This window comes from Aotus nancymaae, unplaced genomic scaffold (genome assembly GCF_030222135.1).
Source record: "Aotus nancymaae isolate 86718 unplaced genomic scaffold, 86718_ANA_hifiasm-v0.15.2.pri h1tg000011l, whole genome shotgun sequence".
Lineage (NCBI taxonomy): Eukaryota > Metazoa > Chordata > Mammalia > Primates > Aotidae > Aotus > Aotus nancymaae.
In genome coordinates, this window is record NW_026988422.1 from 45,508,368 (window position 1) to 45,533,008 (window position 24,641).

Genomic DNA, 24,641 nt, shown 5'->3' on the forward strand with positions numbered 1-24,641 from the left:
TATGCAGGTACTTGGTGCTAGGGCTATAACAATAACTAAGATAGAAACAGCCTTCAAAAAATTCATAATCTAATGGAAGATTGAGCCGTGGAACAGACAAATTTAAATATAATTTTAGTGTTACAGACTATGAATTAAACTGTTGTGGCCTGTTTACAGCCTTACAGAAGGTATTCCATAAAGGTATTGTGGTAAAGTAAGGACGCTGCAGAATTTCTCAGATACTTTAGATACTCTTCAGATCTGTCCTTCAGGTTTCTTATGGACTGACTGCACTCCAGCCCTTTTAAGAGGATGTGATCTGTGTTTGTAATGTCTATAAAAATGAGTTTAAGATTGCCTTACTAAGAAATATTTTTTTGAAAAAAAGTACAAATAATACATATATCTGTTCTCACTATAAAAACTGTTATAGATAAGTAAAGAGAAGAAACTCCGTCTCCTTCACCACTACCAGCTTGTTCAAGAAATCACTCTAATTTAGTGTCTCTCATAGACCCTTTTCTCTGCATTTACAAATTAAGTACATATTCTGCCTGATTCTGAGTGTTTTATTTACATTACTTAATTTTATCTTTTTTTCTTTAACATTCTATCTTGGTTATCTTTCTTTGCTGGTACAAGAGGTACTTCATTCTCTTTACAACATAATACTCTTTAGCATGGATGTACAGTTATTTATTCCCAACTGATAGACATTTAGGATGTTTCTAATATATTGCTGTTATCAACAAGGCATGATGAATGTCCCTGAATATATAAATGTATAAGCTTAAACTATTCAAAATCTTAGCAGTACTTAACTAGTTAGGAAAATACAAAAAGCATGCAGAAAAAAATGTGCTCATAATTCTACCATTTAGAGGTAACCAGTGTTAATATTTTAGTGTATTTCTTCCATATATTTTCATATGTGCACATGCATCTGTTTTCTTTAGCTAAAGTTATGCTGCTTGGCATACTTTAATATCCTGCTTTTTCACTTATTATAGGCATTTCCTACCTTTACATGTTTTCAAGTAGTATTTTAATTACATACTCTATTACCTTATATAGTTTAGAGTCATTATAGAGGCAGTATTTCTCGTGGTTAAAAACACTAAAGTTAGTAGACTGCCTAGATTTGAATCTCAATTATATTACTATCTAGTGTGATCTAACTTCTCTGTGCTTTAGTTTTCTTGTCTTGTAACTGCCTCATAAATACGTGTAAAGCACTTAGAACAGTGTCTAGCAAATATATGTATAAAAGTGTTTGATATTGTTATCTTTGATATTTAGTTTCCTTGTGTTACACAATTATGTTTCTAAATTTTTCTACTGTACGCTATGTAAAGTTCTTAGTTCATAGTCAGGAATGCAAAGGCTAAATATTATGGTTTTTGATATATAGTTTAATTTTAGATGACTTCTTAGTAGTTTCATTTACTTTTAGAGGGCATTTAATTGTGAATATTAGTTTATCATAGGATACCAAGGCTTTGGCTTAATATAAATATGAGAAATTTGGCATATAAAACTATTATAAGAACTACTTAATAGAGGCTAACATTATTAGCATTATTTTGAAGCTTATACGGCCTTTAAGCATTTTCTTTTAACAATCATTCTTACATCTAAGGACCATTATTAATATTAAGTGTTTAGATCCACTGATTTTTTCCCCTTCTTCTTGAAATAAATAACATGCAATTTTGAGAATATCTTTTTGAAGAATATGTGAATGCTTTAAGTATTGCAAATGAATCATTTGATATCTAACACAAAATTATGATTCCTCCTAATGTTGAGCTTCCAAGTCTTACAATTTGTTTAATGTTGAAGTTATAATTGGAAGCATAATTGATGATCTTTAGCTAGAGATCAAATTCATTACTGACAATAAATTACAGTTGGTAAAGGTGGCCCTAGATGATAGTAAGCTTAGAAATCTCTGGAGTCTATTAAAAAGTTTCTTTAAGTATATACCATAACTTAAACTGTTTTGAATGCCACGAAGACTACATACGACTGCTTGAAAACATGAGATACTTATTTTCAGACCCATTTTATAGGTATCTGAAGTTTGGAGATAAGGAAAAGTGTCTGAAACAACTGCTGAAGTGATGTGTCCTTCTGCTTTGATTATGTTATCTCCATGCAAATCATGAGCTGAACTCCATGTCCAGGGTAGAACATACCGTAGGATCTTTATATCAGACCAGCTCTGAGTTTATCATAACTTTTGTGTCGTCTTGCCCAGGCTGACGTACCTATTTCTTTTAACCATTTCACTCCTATATCTCAGCCTTTTCTTGTTTCCCCTTAATTTTTCTTTGTGTTTCACTTCACCTATATTTCCTTTAATACTCTCCCTTAATTAAAAAAATTAAAAATAAGTTTTTAATTGTTTAGTTCTGTCTCTGAGATTCATTGATTGGTAAGAAAAAAGTTATGGAATCGTCTTTGACTTTTTTTGATACAGATATTTAAATTCTATTACTTTATAATAAGGTTGGGGCTTGCTTATTCTCTTTGCTTTATAATAGAATGGTATTTAAATAGGAGTTCCCTGAGTGTGTTTACAGTCATTTGATTTGGCTAAACTATTTTAATGTTTAATGAAATTTAAACATTTTGGAGGAAAAAATTTAAAAGCTACACAGGTACACAAAGAAATAAAACTCACCTGCTATTTCACTATCTAGAGACCACTGTCTACTATTTCTCTCTCATTTCTGTGTTTACATATGTATGTTAATAATGTAGGATTAGGGAATGAGTACTGTTTTTAACCTACTTTTAAAAATTTACATCTACATTTTTTTTCCATCTAATTAGTAGCAGGGGAGTCTTAGAATTTTGTAGGATTGTGGTGATGGTTACATTAGATAATATTAGTGATGCGTACTTAACATAGTATATGGCTCTTAATACTCTCTAGATTTTGGACATAGTCTATTTTACCATTATTACCTTTTTATTAAACCTGTTCTCCAAAAAGGATATGATGAACACATTCATCAGAAAATTTGTAAGACTATTTTATTACACTGTTTTTCTCAGATTTTTGCAATTCTTTGAGGAAATAAATAATAGGACGAATTTATTTACATTGGATTATTGTAAGGGTTAACTAGAAATGTTTACCGGCCGGGCGCTGTGGCTCACGCCTGTAATCCTAGCACTTTGGGAGGCTGAGGTGAGTGGATCACCTGAGGTCAGGAGTTCAAGACCAGCCTGGCCATCATGGTGAAACCCCATCTTAAAAAAAAGAAACAAACAAACAAAGAAATGTTTACCACATTGTAGTAAACATTTAAGTATTATTAGATTGGCATTATATATTTTACAATATTTTTAAAGGCTGAATGGTATCGCATTAAAGGTCCCATCATTCCCCTATTTGGAACACTTAGATTGAATCTAATGTTCCTCTATTATAAATAGTGTTATGATTAATAGCCTTTATTCATGGTTCTTTTTTCAATTAATTTTTTATAAATAGAGACTGGGGTTTTGTATGTTGCCCAGGCTGGTCTCAGACTCTTGGGCTGAAGTAATCCTCCTGCTTTGGCCTCCCAAAGTGCAGGGATTACAGGTGTGAGCCACACTGCCGGGCCCATGGTTCTTTTTGTTGTTGTTTTGAGATGGAGTCTCTGTTGCCCAGGCTGGAGTGCAGTGTTACAATCTCTGCTCATTGCAAACTCCGCCTCCTGGGTTCAAGCGATTCTCCCACCTCAGCCTCCCACCCCCATGGTTCTTTCTTAATAATAAATTTAAAGTAGAATTACAGAGTCAAAAAAATGACCATTTTAAAGCTTTCAATACAATTGCCTGTTTTTCCTATAGAAAGTTTGACCTAGTTGTATGTTAGAGTGTAATTTCTTGAACTTCATTATCATTAAAGTTTTAAACTTGAAGCACTGGCAATTTGAGAAGTATATTAGTATTCTTTTTATTGCAAGTAACAAAATATAACTCAAGCTAGTTTAAGAGGGGAAAATGCAGTTATTGGCTAACACAATCTAGCTTTGGTTTAAAAGACAAATCTAGAGTCTCAAATGATCTCAGAGTGTCTGGGTGCAGTAGCTCATGCCTATAATCCCAGCAGTGTGGGAGGCCGAAGTGGTGGATCACGAGGTCAGGGGTTCGAGACCAGCCTGACCCAACATGGTAAAACCCTGTCTCTATTAAAAATACAAAAACTAGCTGGACATGGTGATGCATGCCTGTAATCCCAGCTACTCAGGAGGCTGAGGCAGGAGAATTGCTTGAACCTGGGAGGCGGAGGTTGCAGTGAGCCGAGATCATGCTGCTGCACTCCAGCCTGGGCGACAGAGCAACATTCCCTCTAAAAAAAAAAAAAAAAATTATCTCAGAGTGTAATCCCTGACTTTTCTCTTTAATATTACTTGGCTTGTATTCCTTTGCTCTTTGCATGCTGGCCTTATTCTGCCACTGACAGGCTGTCTATGGTATGAAAGAAGATAGCTAGCATCCCCATACCTGCATCCGTACAATTTGTAACTTAAAAAAATGTAAAGAAACCCCTTCTGTCTTCTAGTGCCTATATATTAGTCCTCTGGAAAAATGCCAGTTTGCCCTACTTGGACTATTCATTATTAGCCATGTGAATGGAGTTCCCTGATTACATGAGTCAAATATGTTCTATTGTAGTGAATTTGATTGTCTTCTTGTAAATTATCATCATCTTATTATACACAGGACTCTTGATCAGTGCTACCATTGTAATTAATGGTCAATGAGTTTGGTTGTACATCATGTGAATTCATATTCTATAGTTTTCTGCCAAGTGTAGAAAACTGTTCTTATCATGACTTTTGGGAAGCTGAGTATTTCTTCTATGGGTTAGGGTTTTCATCTTATCTTAAGAAAAAGGTGATCTTGTTTAAGATCACACAGCTGGGATTACTAGTACAGCTGTGTGATCTTACACAAGTTGCTCTATTGGGATAAGAATAATTGCCTTATAGGATTTATGAGAATGAAATGATCCATCAACTCATGTGAAACACTCAGAACAGCTCTTGGCACAAAGTAAGGGCTTAATTAAGTAGAAGCTATCCTTGTATTCATAATATTATATTTGTTATGTTGTTTTCAACATTGTTTAGAATTACTCAAGCCTTCTTTGGGATAATTTGATGAAGGCTATTTACCACCAGTGAATAAACAGTAGTGGTAGAATAGTTACTGAGGCTTTTCCTTTACTTTGTTGTTGTTGTTTTTTTTTTTTTCCAGGAAAATCTAGCCTTTGCAGACTAAAACACTGGTTTATATATAGACATGTTACTGGTTTTTTTTTTTTTTTTTTTGGAGAGAGTCTCACTCTGTTACCACATTGGATTACAGTGGTGTGATCTCAGCTTACTGTAACCTCTGCCTCCTGGGTTCAAGCGATTCTCCTATCTTAGCCTCCTGAGTAGCTAGGACTACAGGTGTGCACCACCACACCCAGCTAATTTTTGTATTTTTTTGTAGAGACATGGTTTCACCATGTTGGCCAGGATGGTCTCGATCTCTTGACCTTGTGATCTGCTTGCCTCGGCCTCCCAAAGTGCTGGGATTATAGGCGTGAGCCACCATGCACCACCGTTATTTTAAAATAATTTTCGGTATTGGTAATACTAAAGGAAGAAAAATACTCTCAAAGCTATTTATTTGGGATGTTAAAGGAGGGAAAATTAAGAAAGCCTACATTTCCATGTTCTTTGTGTCCAGAATCTCATTAAATGTTTTTTAACTTGTTAGCAGAGGAAAGTTGGAAATTACCTGCCTTTGTAGCTAAGTAATAGTTCAATATTTGAATGGTTATAGTGTCAAACAAATAGTCATAGCCTTCACTGTGAATGAAGGAAGGAATATTTTCTTGGATAATTTGACTTATTTCAATGGTTCAAAAAATTTCTTGAGTCCTTAACCATGATGACTCAGGCACCTAACTATTATACTACATCCTATAACAGATTATTGTGCATTTATTTATTCAACAGGTATTTGTGCAGCTGATTTATTAAGTACAGCATTGAGTTGCTGATGGCTCCGACCACAATTAAACATTCAATTTTTGATGTTCATTTATTCATTCATAGCGTATTACAGTTTTAAAGTTTTAGTTCAATGCACTTTAAGGTTTGAGGTTCTTGCAAAGTACTGACTCTTGGGTTTAAGTTTTGTTGTTTAATATCAACCACCACAGGAGCATTGGCCAGTCTGCTTTTAGAATTTTCGTAGAGACACACACACACGCACACACAAATTCTCCAAAGACAGTCTACTCATTTTCTTTTTTACCCCTGTGGTTCTTAACACAGGATTAATGTTCAGATCTCTTTTGGAGCAAAGTAATCAAACTTTTGAGATGTTCCCAGTGACCTCAGTCTGAATATATACTGCACTAAATAACGTAACTCTGTTCCTTTTAGTGGTCATTTGGTAACAGTTTGATCATGAACAAATGCAGCCTCAAACACAGAAGGCTTGAAGCAAGTATACAGAACTGTGGAAAGATCATTTAGATGATGTAGAATATGCCTTTTTTTACGTTACCACCAAAATGAAAACAGTTTTAAAATTCTTATAGAATGTAACTTCAATACTGCTTTAACTCTATTAAACAAAGCACTGCCATGTTTTAATTCCTATTTATTACTCTCTTTTTTTTTTTCTAAGACAGAGTCTCGCTCTGTTGCCCAGGCTGGAGTGCAGTGGCCCGATCTCGGCTCACTGCAACCTCCACCTCCCAAGTTCAAGCATTTCTCTGTCTCAGCCTCCTGAGTGGGTGGGATTACAGGCACCCATCACCAAGCCCAGCTAATTTTTGTATTTTTAGTAGAGACAGAGTTTCCTTGGCCAGGCTGGTCTTGAACTCCTGACCTGGTGATCCATCCGCTTCAGCCTCCTAAAGTGCCGGGATAACAGGCGTGAGCCACTGCATCTGGCCTATTACTCCCTTGAGTTGCATAAGTTACCAGATATGCCTTTTGTGTGACATCTTTTTCAAATTATCTGAGGGTAGCTATCATGTTTCTTCCTTCTATTCTTAAAAAATAGTCCCAAATTTCTTGAATCTTTTAATTTAAAAATTATATATTGAGCATCTGATTTGTGGAAAGGCATAGGCCATATTAAAAATAGGGCTTCATATTAAAATGGGGAAAAGGGTGGAGATTCTCGAGGGGAATCCGAGATCTGCCATACACTAATAGCGTTGTTACCTAACCCTTTCTAAAAGCAAAGAAACAGGATCAGAAGGTCACTTGAGAAAATTTGTTTGGTAATATTGGATAGGATGGATTAGTATAGTTGGAAAACAGAGACTCCTGCTTTAGGAGAGCTGCTCCTTTGTCATCGTTCCCAGAATCTTCATCATGGTCAAGGTTTAGAGCTAAATATTAAATAGAAGAAGGCTTTAGGGTATGCTTTCTATTGTATACCCTTATTTAATACATTTGTTTTTTCCTGTTATGTAAGTACTTTATTATTATAATTTATCCATCTTCTATTGTATTTAAGCAAATAATTATTTCAAGGACTCATTCTTCTGAATACATGCAAAGTTTAGGGTCACTGACCTTCTTAGGTTCTAGTCTTAGATCTTTTACCATCTGAGAGCATATAAATAAGGGAAACAGAAAAGGCTTTACACCTGAGACGGAGGCAATACAAAGTGAAAAGAGTGATAGAGTAGGTAATTTAGGGAAAGTCAGTGATACACAGCTCTTAACCATGGACAGTGATTCTTAACTCTTGAATGTTTGTGGCATTCATGGAGGTATTAATAGGTGACTTTAAAAAATGTTTCAGAGAACTGAAAACAAATTCAGTTATCACATTCTTCATTAGGTCATCATTGAACCCTACACACACATATGTTTAAGGTGAAGTTATTGTGTGTTTTGTTAACCACGCACTTGTTCTTGCTGGCTTATCATTGAGTTTTACTGCAAACTTCCTATTCTTAGCAATTGTACCTTGCTTTACATAGTATTGCCAAACCCACTGTATTCAGTGTTTTGCCTGACAAACATGGTTTGTTATAGGATGTGTATTCAGTTATAGCTAAAAGTAAATTTTTCTCACTTTTCAAAATTTGCTGGCCTACTTGTTAAGCTTTTGCTTTAAGACCTGCTAATGTTTCCCAAACTTCTGTGGTTTAATCACCTTAGTGTTTAGTTGCTTTATGGATTCCCAGGGACCCCCTCCCCAGAGATTCTGATTTGGTAATTTTGGGATGGAACTCAGGGATCTGTAAATTTTACAAGCACTCACAGGTGAAACATAGACTTTAAACAGCTAAGAGTGCTCATCAGGATTATGTTGAGATTATTTTTTAAACAGAGAAGGCAAGCCTATAATTTTAATTTCCAGTGTTGGGATTTGGCCTTGTGTATCTTGGGTGAGGTGGGGGAGAGAGTTCTATTGATGATTGTGATATACACCACAGGTCAACCATTGAATAGTCTAGTCAGTGTAGTTAGTGTATTTTATAATTACTAGGTTCTAAGTATGTGGTAGTATTAATGTCTTAGGAGTTGGATATATTTCCTGTATTTGTAAAGCATTTAGGTAGGTTTTTTAAAAGAGAAAAGTATGTAACAAACTAGTTGTGAGTGTTGCTCTTTTACTTCTTTAGGCATTTTTGAAGAACACGTAAGTATTTTCTTAGAGAAAAGGGGCTCAGTGGTCCCCAGATCATCATCATCTGTAACACCTACTCACTTGTTAGAAATGCAGATTCTCAGGCTCCATTCAGACTTCTTGAATCAGAAACTCTGGGTGTAAGGCTCAGCATTGTGTGTTTTGAGAATTCCTCCAGGGGACTGTGATGCAAACTGATGTTTGAGAACCTTCATCTTAGAGTAAAACCTTCACATACACATTTTTGTTGTTTCAATTATCTAGCACAATACCTTATATATAATCAGGGCTCAAAGATTTGTTGAGAGGATCAACACCAATTTTGGACCAGGAAAGATTTTATTTCTATCACTGGTCAGGAATATTCTAAAAACAAAAAGCACATTCTTTTTACAAACAATATTTCAATACACATTAATGTAAACACATGAAAAAGTATTAGCTACTTAATAAATTTAACATGTAAATGAAAAATTTACACATTACTGCTATTTCAGATGTCATATCGATTTCATTTTCAGAATGATCCCTCCAATTTAAAATAGTGATACTTTTCCCCCTGGATTTTGCACTGCAGCATTAGAAAATCACATTTAAAAATAAGCATTTTGGTGAGGTTATTGGAAGGTGAATAATCCATCTTTAATTGTGGATATTTAAGAGAGATGTTGCTGTGCCATTCAGATAATGATTTAAGACGAAATTTAGTTGCTTTGAAAAAATAAGTGTATGCATTATGAATGTTTTTCTTCGGAAACAAACCATTTCATCTGTTTTTTTTGAATTTCAGATTAATTATAAAATGCAGAATTTTCAAGATTTGAAAATTAGGGTAGCATGAGAAGCTGAAGATACTGAATTACATTGCCTATTCAGTCTGTACTTTAGGATATACAGTGGGATATACTTACCTTTACTACAAAGAAATATGATGGTTCAAATTAAATCACTACTTCTTTCAGAGTTTTTTGACAAAGCAGATAGTGTCAGTTCGTGGTGAATTTTTGTTAAAATAAATTACAAAAAATGTGTGACCCTGACACCTTGAAACTAGTCAATATTTTTAAACTTTGCTAACACTGTATATCACTGTATTCTGGTTTTATCTGTGCATCTATGAGTTATTTATGTATAGCTACATATGTTTATATTTATTCACATACATTACACATAGGAGTGGATTCATACTCAATTTTTTGTATAGCCTGCTCTTTTCATATAATACTATATTGTAGCATCTAGTATAAACAAAGATTAATTTTTGTAGACTTTGCTTTTATCCTGAAATTTTATGGTAGCTGGTTTAATGGAAAGACAATTTCTGTGACTACTGTTTTGTCAGTTAGGTATTGACCCTGGTAAATACTGCTAGATAACAGTAAGCAGTGTAAAAATACATTTGTTCCATAACATAACCTCCATGGAGGTAGGGGCTTGGTCTGTTTTGTTTATTGCACCGTGTCCTGTTCTGGGAATAGTGTTAGGCTCATAGAATGTGATCAAGAAATATTGGTTGAATAAATCAATAACATTCTCTAGCATATAGATATCCTAAAGGTTTATTTTTAAAGTTTATTGATTAGAATTAAAAAGACATTTTCCCAGATAAAATAATAGATTGTTAGCTGTCTTGAAAATGTAATTTATATTTAATTTGAAATGTCAAGTTTTTGCTATTTTTTCCATTAAATAGAGATAGTGTTTTTAAAAATTAAATGTGAAGTTTTAAGTATTCTGGTTTTGCAACAATTGCCAGTAGGATTAGGTATCAACTTAATGAAAACTCATGACAGCACTTTCTTAAAAAAGACTGTGGAAACCAAAGTTAGTAAATGATTTTGGAAGACATAAAGATATTTAAATGTTCCTTTCTTTTTCTTTCTTTCTTGTCTTTTTTTTTTTTTTTTTTTTTTTTTGAGACAGGGTCTTGGTCTGTCTGGAGTGCAGTGGTGCGATCACAGCTCACTGCAGCCTTGTACTCCTGGGCTCAATCCTCCTGCCTCAACCTCCTGAGTAGCTGGGACTACAGGAGTGCACCACTATACCTGGCTAATAATTTCATTGGTTAAGAACATTAACTACAACTCATACATTTTCCTGACCACATTAGCTTAGGGCAAAACAGTAACAGTTATGAGTATAGATTAAAAAAATAAGGGAACTAATCTTAAATATTGAACTTCTTTTCAGCAAATTGGTATTCTAGTTTCTCAGCTCTTCCTTACACCTCTAAATCTCTTTCCTGGCAAGATCACTTATTTGCCTTGGTTTATGGTGATGCTATATTCATTGTTATACTGGTGGATGATTGTTGTAATTAGTAGCTGGGTTTTTTTTTTTTCCTTCAGGAAAATGACACTGTTGGCTCTGATATTTACCTTATGGCTAATGCCTATGTTCACATTTATTCCATGATTCATTTATTAACAGTTACTAAGCTGCTTTTCTGTGCCAGGAACTTGGCTAGATGAATAAATTGTTGTTTTTGTACACAAAATTAACTGTCATAATCAGTTACTGTAGCATTTATTCTTGCAGAAATATACATTTATACTTCAACTGAGTGATCGAATCTCAACTTACTAATTCGTACATTCAGCTAGCACATAACTGAATACTTCTTATGTGTCAGAAACTGTTATAGGTGCTTGCGATGTATCATTGAACAAAATAGACAAAAGTCCTTGCCTTTCTGGAACACTTTCCATTGTAGGCTTGGATTGGTGGGGTAGCAAATAAAATAAGCAAGTAAGATACACACTTAGGTTTTCATAAAAATAGAGCAGGACAAGAGGACCAAGATGGAGGCAGTAATCAGGGAATCTCAACTCAGTGAAGGTTGAGACTGGGGAAAAGGCTTGAAAAGGGTGGAAAAGCAAGCCTCAGGTATTTAGGGTAGCAGTAGTCCAGGCAAGGGGGACAACTAGTGCAAAGGCCCTAGGAGACAGTGTGTTTGAAGTGTTTTAAGTAAGGAGACTAGTAAGGAGACTAGTATGCCTAGAACAGAATGAGCAAAGGGTGCAAAGTGGTAGAAGATGAGATTAAAGAGGTAATGAAGCCATTGTGGTGGCCCATATGGACTATTGGAAGCGCTTTGGCTTTTACTCTGAGGCAAACACCATTTTAAGCAGAGAGGAGTGATATGACTTGATTTCTTGTTAAAAGGATTATTCTAGTTGCTGTTACAGGAAAAGATCAGGGGTGCAAAGAAACAGGGAGATAAAGAATATAAAGTTTTCACTGAAATTTATATCTAGTATGCTTGCTTATATTTGAAAATGCATATCCAGATAATTGTAGTAAATTCAAATAGTATGTCTGGTTTATAGTACTAGCATTGATATGTTTCTTAATTATTATAATTGACATAATAATAGGAGCACTAATAAAGAACAAGTCAGGGATTCTCAAAAGAATGTTGAAAGGACAGTCAACTTTTCCATTGCCTAAAATCAAAGTCATAGCAGATTTGGGCCAGATACTAACACCAAAGTCAAATATACGCACATCCCTACTGAGAAGACAAAGATGAATGTGTGACAGTTTCCTGCCCCCAAGAATCTTTAAGAGTTGTAGAAGAAGATTAATATGGCCAAATAACTAGAGTGATCAGTTCTACCAGAGAGGGCCAGTTTTGGAAGACAGAAAAAAAAAAACCCAGAAACAAAATGATGTTTGAGTTAAATCTTTAAAAGTTTCTCTCATAAATTTACCAAGCCACATATTGGGTAGGGTACCCCCAGGCAGAAGAAGTAGAGTAATTTAACCAGAAAGGAAATAGTATGGTGTTTTTGAGTAACTACAATGTGGCTGAAGAATGTGGGAAATGATGAGGATAGAGAGATGGGCAGGAAACTAAGTAAGGGAGGGCTTCCTTTTAAAATAATTAGACCTTGTCCTGTGTACATTTAGTGGGATTTTAATCAGAACATAATACCAGATTTCTTTACTTTGGAAGGATCTTTATGGTGGTGGTTCCAGAAAGAAATTAAAGCAGAGTAACAGTGGTTAGCAATAATGATCAGCTAGTAGTTCCCAAACCTATGTATCATACGCATCTTGGGAGTTTTTAAAAACTCCCATTTTGGAATCCTGACTTAAATCTACCGAATCAGAATTTACAGATTCAAATTCCTAGTGAGGCCTAGGAATTTGAAATGTTGAATGTCCTTTATGATGCAGCTGGACAAGCATTTGGGAATACAGCATTAGGTGACTATTTCAGTAGACTAAGGAGTGGGAGGCTATTTAAGCTCAAGGGCTGTTCTACTTCTCACTATGTTTCTAGTACCTAGCACACTGCATGGTACTTGATAGATGTATCCTTTCTTCCATACCTCACCCTACACATCTCTTCATCTGTATCCTTAGTAATATCCTCTGTAATAAACTGGTAAACATTTATCCCTGAGTTCTGTCAGCTGCTCCAGCAAAGATGGGTTTGTGAGAATTCCAACTTGAAATCTGTTGGTCAGAAGTTTCTGAGGCCTAGACTTGGAACTTATATTGGGGGAGAGGGGCAGTCTTGGGGACTGAGCCCTCAATCTGACACTGCCTCCAGGTAGATAGTGTTAGAATTGAATTGAAGGACACTCAACTGGCGTCTGCTGCAGAATTGATTGCTCACTTGGTGGTAGAGAGAACCCCTCCTCCCCGCATTTGGTTACAGAAGTTATCTTGTGTATTGTTGATTGCTGTGATGTGGTAACAGACGGGGAAAAAAACTGTTGGAGAGTTTTTTTCCAAAACAATAAAGAGATTATTTAGATTTATAAAAATAGAATCAATGTAAATTAACTGAGCACATTGTGAAATATAGAGTAGAGCTGTGTATAAGGAGTATATCTTAATGTCAGGCTGATACAAGTTGAATGTTTGCTGGAACCTTCAAAAATCTAAGCTTCCCAAGTATGTGAAAACACTCAGGTTAGTAAACATTCTTACGCAAACAGCAAAACAATGCTCAGAGCCATTTAAGGAAAAAGAACAGTAACTGAATTATCTTACGGAAATGTGAGATGTTGTTATACTAAGTACTGATTGTGTTATACTTTTTGATTATTTGTTTAGTGGTATTTCAGTTCCTAAAATTCCTTCAAATGTGCTGCAGAATACAAACCAAGAACTTGGTGAATCTTCCTTTTGTTTTCCTGTGAAAAATGATGAAATTAAAAACCTTGAGGATTAGACCTTGAGGGTTACCTTCCAGTGTTTATGCCACCATCATACAAAATTTTGGAGGACAAAACCCTTCCCACTTAAAAACCAGTTAGTCTCAGAAAATCACCTCATCTGAGACTGCATCATTGTATTATGTGCATTAGCTTCAGGTATAGATCTAAAATGTTTTTAATATTTAAAAAACTTCAGCCTTTCTTCATTAATTTGGCCTAATACAAGTTAGAACTTTAAAAATGAGTACAAAAAACAAGGAAGTTGCTGTGACTGCCAAACAAATGTTGAGCAAGTAAAATACCAAAATGTTGAACTTAGATATTGAAAGAGTTGCTCTGTACAAATAAAGTCTACTGGGAGTGTATAGGGTAGACTGAATTACCATCTTTTGATTCTTTCCCCCTAATGACTGGCATTACCAGAAGGAGATACCTTGCTTTGAAGAGCTGCTGGACAGTAGAGCAGAGAGCATCTATCATCATTGTAGGTGCCTTTCAGTTAGGATTTTGGATTTATTTTGGATTTTTATTTTTATTTTTTAAATTTTTATTTATTTATTTTTCAAGCATCAACCTGTTTAATTGTTCATACTTTATTCTTGTATTAGTAGGTTAAGAAAGTAAACTTTTCCCAAGCACTGATTTATAGATCATGTTTATAAGCAGCACACAAAAGTTTCATAAACAATAACATTCAATGATCTACTTAAATGTGATTGTAATCCTTACTTTAAGCTAAGGGCAATAATTTAATACAATAGACTAAATACACACAAAACCTGTATATCCAGAACTACAAACATGGTTTCCATAGCCACTTATGCTTTAGCCACAAAGGACACATTTCCACAATGAACAAGTACTTACAAATATGTTAATAAAACATTAACCCAAATGCTTATCCTGCCATCAGCTTTTTAAGCAGTGCCATTCCTGCTACTGAAAGCATTTATTTTTAGAAGCTTGAATCTAATCTGGGAAAACAAGTTCTCCTAAAACTTAACAGGATGTTACAAGTCTGAAAAGATTTTAACTCAAATAGCCTCCCAACACAGCATTATTTACGTGAAACTTAGTTTCTTAAATAAAAATAACTTGTTACCTGAAGAAAATTAAAACAAATTATCTTTTAAGAAAGATAAACATTCTTACAAAAAACTGTACTTTCTCTATCATCTCTTTAAAAGAAATGCAAACTACTTCATTATCTGTATTTATTTTTTTGAGACAGAGTCCTTCACGCTCTATTGCCCAGGCTGAAGTGCAGTGATGCCATCTCGGCTCGCTGCAATCTCCACCTCCTGGGTTCAAGCAATTCTGCCTCAGCCTCCCAAGTGCCTGGGATTATAAGTGCGTGCCACCATGTCTGGCTAATTTTTGAATTTTTAGTAGAGGCAGAGTTTTGCTATATTGGTCAGGCTGGTCTAGAACTCCTGGCTTCAAGTGATCCACCTGCCTCTGCCTCCCAAAGTGCTGGGATTACAGGCGTGAGCCACAGTGGCCAGCCCAGTTCATTATCTTTAATAATAATTACCTTTAATAATGTTTAATAATAAACTAGACAGTAAACTAGTTGTTGTCTAAAAACTTCCAAATACATAAAGTACATGTCTGAGCTGTCAAGTCAAAAATGCTATTTAGATTTCATATATTAAACAGCTACAGTATAGCTTACAAGGGCATAAACATACCTAACACATAAATACTGCTTTATCCTTTAGACAGTCAAAAGTCAGAAGGAACTGCATGGTTTGCAAGGTACTTTGACTTATGAGTGGTCATTAAAACCCAGTAATTAATTCAAGTATGGTAATACAAAGGCAGGTAATTAAACACACCAATATCACTCTAAAATCAAAGGCATAAAAATAAAGGCTGAGGCTGGGCTCAGTGGCTCACACCTGTAATCCCAGACTTTGGGAGGCTGAGGTGGGTGGATCACCTGAGGTCAGGAGTTCGAGACCAGCCTGGCCAACACGGTGAAACCCCATCTCTAAAAAATAAAAATAAATAAAGGCTGAAAACTTTGTGTTTCTCCATCTTTCATTTACATGGCTAGATATCAGAACCTTACTTTAGAAGATATACAGTTGTTATATATGATAGCCCCAGATGGTAATTTTCAGAAGCTACAAAAAGTGTCAAGATCCATAGTTTGCCTCATCAAATGCTTTTCTAGCTCGTTTCAATTCTTCATTCATAGTAAGCAAGTCTTTAACCCTGACAAACTTCCTTGGGTCCTTTCGAATCAAGATGACGATATCTTCAATGTGTACTCAACCTTGTCTTCCAATGAACATTGCCTTGTGAGTCATTTCAGTGATGAACTGTATGACAAGATCTTCAAGAATATCCACTGACTCAGTATAAGGATTCTGGTCATCCCCAAAGCCATATATCATACATTGCAATTCTTTAGAAAAAAGTCTCTTTCTTTTACTCTGTCCACCTTCTGCATCTCCTCCAATTTCTTCATTTTCTTCCTCAAAGGTAGGGTCCTCTTCCTCATCTGCCATCCCACTAGCCCGCCAACCCACCAATTTTTATTTTTTTAGAGATGAGGTTTCACCATGTTGGCCAGGCTGGTCTCAAACTCCTGACCTCAAGTGATCTGCCCACCTCGGCCTCCCAAAGTGCTGGGATTACAGGCGTGAGCCACCACACCCAACCGAGATTTTGGATTTACAAGCAAACTCCAAGAAAGAGCCTGGTCCTGAGTCCCTCTGAATAGCTTAGGTTAAGTCCTAAATTCTGAAGCCAACCCCTGTAATTCCCTCTTTATATCTTTGGTATGTGAACTAGGCAAATTTCAAACTTTAAAATAATAGCCTAGACTTAAGAATACTTGCCTTGGTAATTAGGATGAGTTTTTGAGAGACAGCATAGCCTAGTGTTAATCACATGGACACCAGACTGCTTGAATGGAATACAGGTTCTACGGTTTATTAACGGAGTAACTTTGGGTAAGCTATTAACCAGGGTCCTTATGTGTAACATGGTGATGATAATAAAGATGAAATAATAGGTGAAACATGTTTAGAATACCACTGTATACATAGTAAGCACCATGCATAGGTATTTGGATTTTAAAATACTGGCAAAGGCCAGGTTGGGTGGCTCACACCTATAATCCTAGCACTTTGGGAGGCCAAGGCAGGAGGATTGCTTTAGCCCAGAAGTTCAAGACCAGTCTAGGCAACATAGATTCCATCTCTAAAAAAATTTAACAGAATTAGCTGGGCATGGTACCGTGTGCCTGTAGCTGCTTGGGAGGCTAAGGTAGGGAGGGAGAGGATCACTTGAGCCCACGATTTCGAGGCTGCAGTGAGCTCATGATCGTGCCACTGTACTCCAGCCTGGGTGACAGCAAGACTCCTTCTAAAATAAAATCAAAATAAAACTGCAGTCAAAAATTCCAGCTGAAAAGTGAACATGAGCAATTTTTTTTTTGCATTTTTCTTGGGCCTGAGAAGTGCAAGGCAGTTAAAATGATGAGATATAATTCTCACCTATCAGCTGACCAGAAATTAATAAGCTTAAAAAGATGCACAATATATAATATTGCAGAGTGCATAGGGGAATTGATATACACATTCATGAACTCACAGAGACAAAAATGGGCACAGAACCTTTTGGAAAGCTATTACCTATTTTTTAAATTTTCAGTAGCACATTTTTTTATATCATAGAATTTCGCTTCAGAACATCAGTCCTGTAGAAATACTGACACAAGTGCAAAAACAATAAAAACCCACTTGTTCCTTCAAGGTCAGAAAGAGTTATTTCATCAAATAATAGAATTGAGGTACATTTACTTTATTAGAAATAAATCTGATAATCTGCTAACATTTTGAATAGTTACAGCTTAACTTCAGTTCTTGAAGTCCCATACCTTTACAATTAGGAATGCTAACAGGCTTTTTGTGCAACATGGAAAGATGAGTTTAAATCCCTGCAATTATTTTGCGTTCTTTTTTTTTTTCATTTTTACTAACCTACAAAGCACCAAATATTTTGTTCTTAATCTGAAGAATAATAGACATTCTCTATAAAACAACGATTGCTTATTCATGAACTTTGTACACAAGAAGCTTAATAAGACAGTGGCTCAAAATTATTTTTCTAAATATATTTCCTATACAAAATAATATCAAGATATAATTGTTATTTTTGTGTCTAATACTGTATATTAAATAATAAGCATGTGAAAACTACAGTGCCACAAAGATTCAGCTATTTTAATAGTAGTATACTCCAACATTAGTTCTAGAACAGTCATTGATATGCGTGAACAAACTTTTGAATGTACTCTTAGCTGAAATAGTACCTTATGCAGTAGCAGAACTTGACTTGATCTGTACTTAAAATAGATGCAATTTATAACATTTAGAGAAATATAGTGACCTTATTTACTTGTGGAAAATGTACTTATTTCCTTCTGATCTACACATATTTTGTTGTGCAATGTAAGCAGTAAAACAAAATAGTATAGGGTTCATCTCTGTGGGACCTAGACCCCCTGGTCTAACAGAAATAATTCTTAGTCAATACTGTAATTCTGTGGTAAAAGACTGATAAAATTAGCCTTCTTGTGACTACTAGACAAGAAGCTGGGCAGTTCAGATGCTGAAACTCTTAAGAATTTCGGAAGCTTTAGCTTTAAGTAAGCTTTAAGATTACTTAGAAATGTTATAAGACCTCCAGTAGTCACATATGAAGGATATTATACAAATTTCTCCATTAAATATTTATTATAGATCCAATGATTGGTTTATGTCTAGACTCATTGTGTGATAAAGGACATAATGATTTTTATCACCTTCATCTAATACAGGATTTTCAAGTCTATATTAGTTGTTTTCTTGAAGGTTGGTTTTCTTCCAAAATTCAGTCTCATGTTCCTATTTTCAGTCTGCACTAGATTTTAAATATACTGTCCCTTAGGTGCTTTTTCTAACCTCACATTTCTAATGGATTTGTCTTAGATGCTTATTGCCACTCCTTGGACAGTCACTGCTATCTTCAAAGTTCTGGACTATACATGTATTTCAGAGGGCCTGGAGACATTCCATTACCATAGTTAGCTTGATCAGAAACCCTTTAAAAGCTTATAGCAGCTATTATAAGCTTTTCAATTTTTAATCAGGTGTTTCATTTGGGTAGTCATTTATTGGTAGTTTACATCAGTTGAGTGGTTCAGAACAAATATAGTAAGTTTTTAATAAAATTCTGAACACCTTCGCCAGGCACAATAGCTCAAGCCTGTAATTTGAGCCCTTTGTGAGGATGAGGCAGGAGGATTGCTTGAGCCTAGGAGTTTGAGACCAGCCTAGGCAACGACGAATGCCTGGACTGATTGTGACATTTGAACTAATATTCAGGTTTAACATGAGATAACTGATTATCATTCTATTTTGGAGGCTTTTTTGAACCAGATAGAAATCTATTTCCCATAGCTATCACTGCCTCTCACCTACCACTTTAGGCGGGTAGGGGAGGAAGTGAGGGAAACAGTTTCTGTTAAGGCCAATAGGGACCTGCTAGACACTCCTCATCCTGAGAATAGTGCATGGAACTCCATTATATACTAGAGTATTATTGTCATACATTGTATTTTTTTTTTTTTTTTACTTTTTTGCTTATACAGATCAAGTCATACATTTTTAAATTCAGATTGAAAACATTTACAGAGAACAATGCAGTGAAATGAAATTACAGACTGCTGGCCTTTGCATTTTCATGTAGCCTCGGCGACTCATTTTTTTAATAGTACAGCATTGAGAACATCCTAAGTTCATATAACTAGTTATAGTTCATATAGATTCATATAACTAGTTATAAGTGATAATGGTGTCACCATCTATCTAACCAGATGAAGATAATAGTTTTTAATAGCTCACCTTAATTTTCAAGGTACCCAAGTTAAATTGATCAAGATGCTTGAGTTGAAATTTTTGTATCAAAGTTCAGTTACTACAATAACATGCTTACATTCCTTATTAAAGTATAAAAGTCCTACAAGCACACAAACTTGAGTAAGTGCTAAAACAAGTATCACTATTGTCACAATACAACTCATGTTATATTATAACAAAGAGTCATAACAGTTCCATATGCTGAGAATTGTGCCTGTTACTTGAGAATGCTCCTCCTGTGGTTGGATCTTTCAGCTTTGCTGATCATTTGAAAGCAGAGATTTGAGGTGGAGACAATTACATACTTCATTCATGGGATGTAAGGAGGATTAAGTGAAATAATGCTGGCTAAAAGTCCTTATTTAGTATACTGCTCAATGCTCACTAAATCGTAATAGTTGTTTTTAACATTTGGCCAAGAACCGATTTAACAGGATTGAGTTGAGGGGCATAGGGGGTCATGTGAGTGTTTGAAGCAGAAGCAGCATTCTCTATTAAGAAGAGAAACAGCGTGGAAGAGCAAAGACTTTGAAGTAAAAAAACACCTGAGTTCAAATCCTATTTGCTACATAATGGCTACTTTTAACCTATTGAATGCCAGTTCCCTCATTTGTAAAATAGGGACAGTATTTAACCTATATACAGGTTGTCCTGAGAGAACTAGGCGCCTAGTACAGGATAATGTTGGCACATGGTAGCCTTTAATAAACTGTAGGTATTCAAGAAGCTATTAGATGTCACTAGGCAGTTAAGCAAAGGAAGACAGTTTTATTTGGCGTGACAATGAAAATCTTTCTTCTTGGACGAGTTCCCTGAAAATATGTCATTGTATTGACACCTTTATTTTTGCTAACCTATCCCTTTAAATTCTGGGTATTGTGTGTGCCACAGCTTTTTTTTTTCTTCAATATTCCTACATTTATTTGGCACCTATTGTGCTAGTAATCGATAAGAGGCTACTAAGGGAGGAGGCAACCTGCACTGGCTTGTAGTTGCTAATATCATTTCCTATAGCTTCTTGTCAGTGTTGTTCATGTGGTAAGGTAAAGGGTGAGAAAGTATTGCAGTCTAAAGAAACTTGAGTAGAAATCAGTTTGTAGCTATTACTGTTCTACCTTCTAACAACTCCTATTTTCAAGTTATTATGTACAACTTTAGGTAGTTTCTCTAGCCTTAATCGTGGTTTCTCTGTTTTGAGACTACTTTTGAATGACTATGAAGTACAGCCTTAGATATACAAGCTACTTTCAAGTTTTTGCCTAAAATGAAAGCATTCTCTCCAATTACACATGCTGGGGAGAAACACCTGCTTCCGAAAGGTTTAAAGCTTGGTTTGGGACTTCTTGTGAGAGTTCCTTATGTATGCAGTAATCCAAAATTTATATAGTTGTCCTTTATAAAAGGACATTCATGTAGTAGACAAAACTCGATGTAACTTAATTCAATGGCATCTTCTAATCCTTCTGTGATGAGCAGAAATGTAAAATTTTATTCAAGCTAAGGCAAACTTTTTTTCTCTCTCGTTTTGTTTTGTTTTGTTTTGTTGTTGTTAAGTAGGATAAGTTCTGAACGTCGAAAAGAAAAGTCTCGAGATGCAGCCAGATCTCGGCGAAGTAAAGAATCTGAAGTCTTTTATGAGCTTGCTCATCAGTTGCCACTTCCACATAATGTGAGCTCACATCTTGATAAGGCTTCTGTTATGAGACTTACCATCAGCTATTTGCGTGTGAGGAAACTTCTGGATGCTGGTGAGTTATTTTACAAGAGCGTAAATAGGCCTGAAGATTAGAAATTAGAAGTAAATAGAAATTATTTTTAGAAGGTGGTCACAATGTTTTAATTTTGTATACCTCATTATGTTGTGATATGTACACTTTTAAAATTTTTTCTATAATTCTTGCCATTTTTATCAAACTTCATTTTTTTCTCATCAGTTAAGTTATTCTTTGAAATAATCATTCTTTTTGCATTGTAATTTGTTTTGCTTTATTCTTTTAAACATACTCTCAATTCTTTTCTATTATAACATCCTTTTTATTACCTGCTTTTAAAGCTTTAGTCAGGAATTTAAAAGATACTGGGTTTTTTTTTTTTAATTTTTCCTTTTTCTCCTGTTCCATCTACCTTTCTTTCTTCCTTTAAAAAACATGACTCCTCTTCTTCGATGGTTTACCTTGCTACATTATTTTAAATAATCATGAAAAGCAGCTGGCACATCTAATTATAGTCTTTCTAGCTTCTGGCCTTGACTGTTCTGTTTAAATGGCTGTATATATTAAATAAAGTATCTGTGAGAAAACTATAAAAACATCTAATTATTATTTAAGTATAACTTTTTAACTAATTTTCCTTTTCTTGTGCCCTTTTTAGGTGATTTGGATATTGAAGATGAAATGAAAGCACAAATGAATTGCTTTTATTTGAAAGCCTTGGATGGTTTTGTTATGGTTCTCACAGATGATGGGGACATGATTTACATTTCTGATAATGTGAACAAATACATGGGATTAACTCAGGTAAAATATACACATATTAGGAGCCTTTCTGTATGTTTTTATGATTTTATGATACAATCCTAATTTTTAAAAATGTGTTTACAGTTTGAACTCACTGGACACAGTGTGTTTGATTTTACTCATCCATGTGACCATGAGGAAATGAGAGAAATGCTTACACACAGAAATGGTAAGAAAAGTCTGTTGTTTGATTTAATGTGACAGGTGGTTTTACATAATCAGATACTATTGCTAATTATTAAATTTTGCTATTGTACTTACCTAAGGCAAAATGTTATTTCATGTTTAATAAAATATTAAGTCTTTTCTTCATTAAAACTGTTATTCTAGTTTTTAGGAATTTCATTTTGAAAGCCCACCTAATTGCATAAATAATTGTGTGTGTGTGAGACATAAAATGGAAACATAAATAACAATCAGGACCAAGAGAGTTATAAATAACCTTTTTTTTTTTTTCAGATGGAGTTTCACTGTGTTGTCCAGGCTGGTGTGCAGTGGCATCATCACAGCTCACTGCAGCCTTGACTGCTAGGGCTCAAGTGATTCACCCACCTTAGTCTCCTAAGTAACTGGGACCACAGATGTGTGCCACCATGCCCAGCTAATTTTTAAAAAATCATCATTAGAGAATAAGTCTCACTATGCTGCCCAGGCTGGTCTTGAACTACTGGACTCAAGCCATCCTCCCACCTTGGCCTCCCAAAGTGTTGGGATTACAGGCATGAGCCACCATGCCCAGGCTGGTATTGAACTCCTGGACTCAAGTGATCCTCCTGGCTCAGTCTCCCAAAATGCTAGAATTAGCCTGTAAATCTAGCATTTTGGGAGACTGAGCCAGGAGGATCTCCGCGCGGTGGAGTTAAAAATTAAAATACACCATTAAGGCAAGGAGAAATTACAATACCAAGGGCAGATAATAGGATTTTAGACAATTATTAAAGTCGAGGTGCCAGTTTGAGGTCTGAGGCCCAAGAGAAAAAGTTCACCAGAATTTTAAGACGAATAACTGCTTATTGACTTCTTAGGATGTTCTCAATAATTTGAGATTGTGTAGTTTGATTATAAAGTTATTACATTGTGGATGCTCACATATTAACAAAAATAGACAGTAAGACTTTTAATTCTTAGGAATGAATTGTTAAAAATAATCAAGTGTGCTGGGCGTGGTGGCTCACACCTGTAATCCCAGCACTGTGGGAGGCCAAGGTGGGTGGATCACGAGGTCAAGAGATCACAAGACCATCCTGGCCAACAGGGTGAAACCCCGTCTCTACTAAAAAATACAAAACTTAGGTGGGCATGGTGGCACACACTTGTAGTCCCAACTACTTGGGAGGCTGAGGCAGGAGAATCTCTGGAACCCAGGAGGTGGAGGTTGCAGTGAGCCAAGATCATGCCACTGCACTCCAGCCTGGCATCTGGCGACAGAGTGAGACTCTGTCTCAAAAAAACGAAATAAGTGTTCCGAGATTTTTGGAAAGTACCTCTTGAATTAAGAAAAACAAAGTCCACATTTGTGTCTTCTTAAACAGTGTATACTGATCAATAATTATTAAAAATAATCATGTGTTCCAAGATTTTTGGAAAGTACCTCTTCAATTACAAAAACAATTTCAAGAAAGTCTTTCCACATTTGTGCCATCTTAAACAGCGTATACTGATCATAATTGAACTTTTCTTCATGTTGGGAAGTTACCACAAGGAAAATTTCTTATGTTCTGCTGTTGTTGTTGCTCTCCAATTTAAGTGCATAAATTGGTTTGCTTCTATATTATACAACCTCAAATTTACTTTTTGTGTAACTAAGGTTTTCTTTTTCATCTCATTTATAATAATAATAGCTAACCTCCATTGAGAGAATACTCTGTGCCAGGACACTGTTCTTCCTATTTTATATGCCCTTACCTCCTTTATTTCTCACAACAACCCTGTGAAGTTAACTGTTACAATTTCTATTTTACCAGGAAACTGAGGCACAGTTACTAAGTAACTTGCCCAACATTATTTGGTTAGTAAATGGCAGAGCTTGGGCTGAACTTCAGTAGACTGGCTTCAGAGTCCACACTCATTAGCTCTTTGGAGCTCTTTTCACATATTTGAATTCTCACCACATTCTACTGTCTTTTTTCACTGTGTCAGCAGGACCTGTCTCCTGTTTTAAAATTCAATATTGTATTGTTACTGTTAATTTGGAAAACAATACATACTTTTGAGAATTCTGTATAAAGGAGGAGTAAATATGCTGTGGACCTAAGTGGCTTGTCAATGAGTTTAATATATGAGTTCCATTGTGCAGAGTTGAGGTTTATATTGACTGCTCAGTGCTTTCCTGGGGCTAGACTATAAATGGATGGATATTAGGAAGTCTTGTTTTGATTTGATAATCATGTTAA

At 35.3% G+C, this 24,641-nt stretch overlaps 1 protein-coding gene, 1 long non-coding RNA gene and 1 pseudogene across 5 annotated transcripts in view; 1 reads left to right on the forward strand and 2 right to left on the reverse strand.

Moving 5' to 3' along the window:
- Positions 1-24,641, forward strand: part of HIF1A (hypoxia inducible factor 1 subunit alpha) — a 65,017-nt gene that overhangs the window by 16,037 nt on the left and 24,339 nt on the right. For 2 of the 4 annotated variants that reach the window (XM_012439652.2, XM_012439653.2), the window contains exons 2-4: positions 21,290-21,480; positions 22,103-22,248; positions 22,333-22,417. In XM_012439652.2, the coding sequence (XP_012295075.2) occupies positions 21,290-21,480; positions 22,103-22,248; positions 22,333-22,417 (422 nt within the window). Of the gene's footprint in view, positions 1-21,286; positions 21,481-22,102; positions 22,249-22,332; positions 22,418-24,641 lie in introns of all 4 variants that reach the window. The other 2 variants (XM_021675064.2, XM_021675065.2) reach the window with 1 other exon arrangement.
- The window catches only part of LOC135274247 (uncharacterized), a 37,381-nt gene continuing 27,130 nt past the window's right edge, over positions 14,391-24,641 (reverse strand). Inside the window, exons 2-3 of the long non-coding RNA XR_010342058.1 lie at positions 16,482-21,510; positions 14,391-15,718 (exon numbers count right to left, since the gene is read on the reverse strand). This is a non-coding gene — a long non-coding RNA (uncharacterized LOC135274247). The remainder of the gene's footprint in view (positions 15,719-16,481; positions 21,511-24,641) is intronic.
- LOC105708299 (transcription initiation factor TFIID subunit 13-like) lies at positions 15,783-16,386 on the reverse strand (annotated as a pseudogene).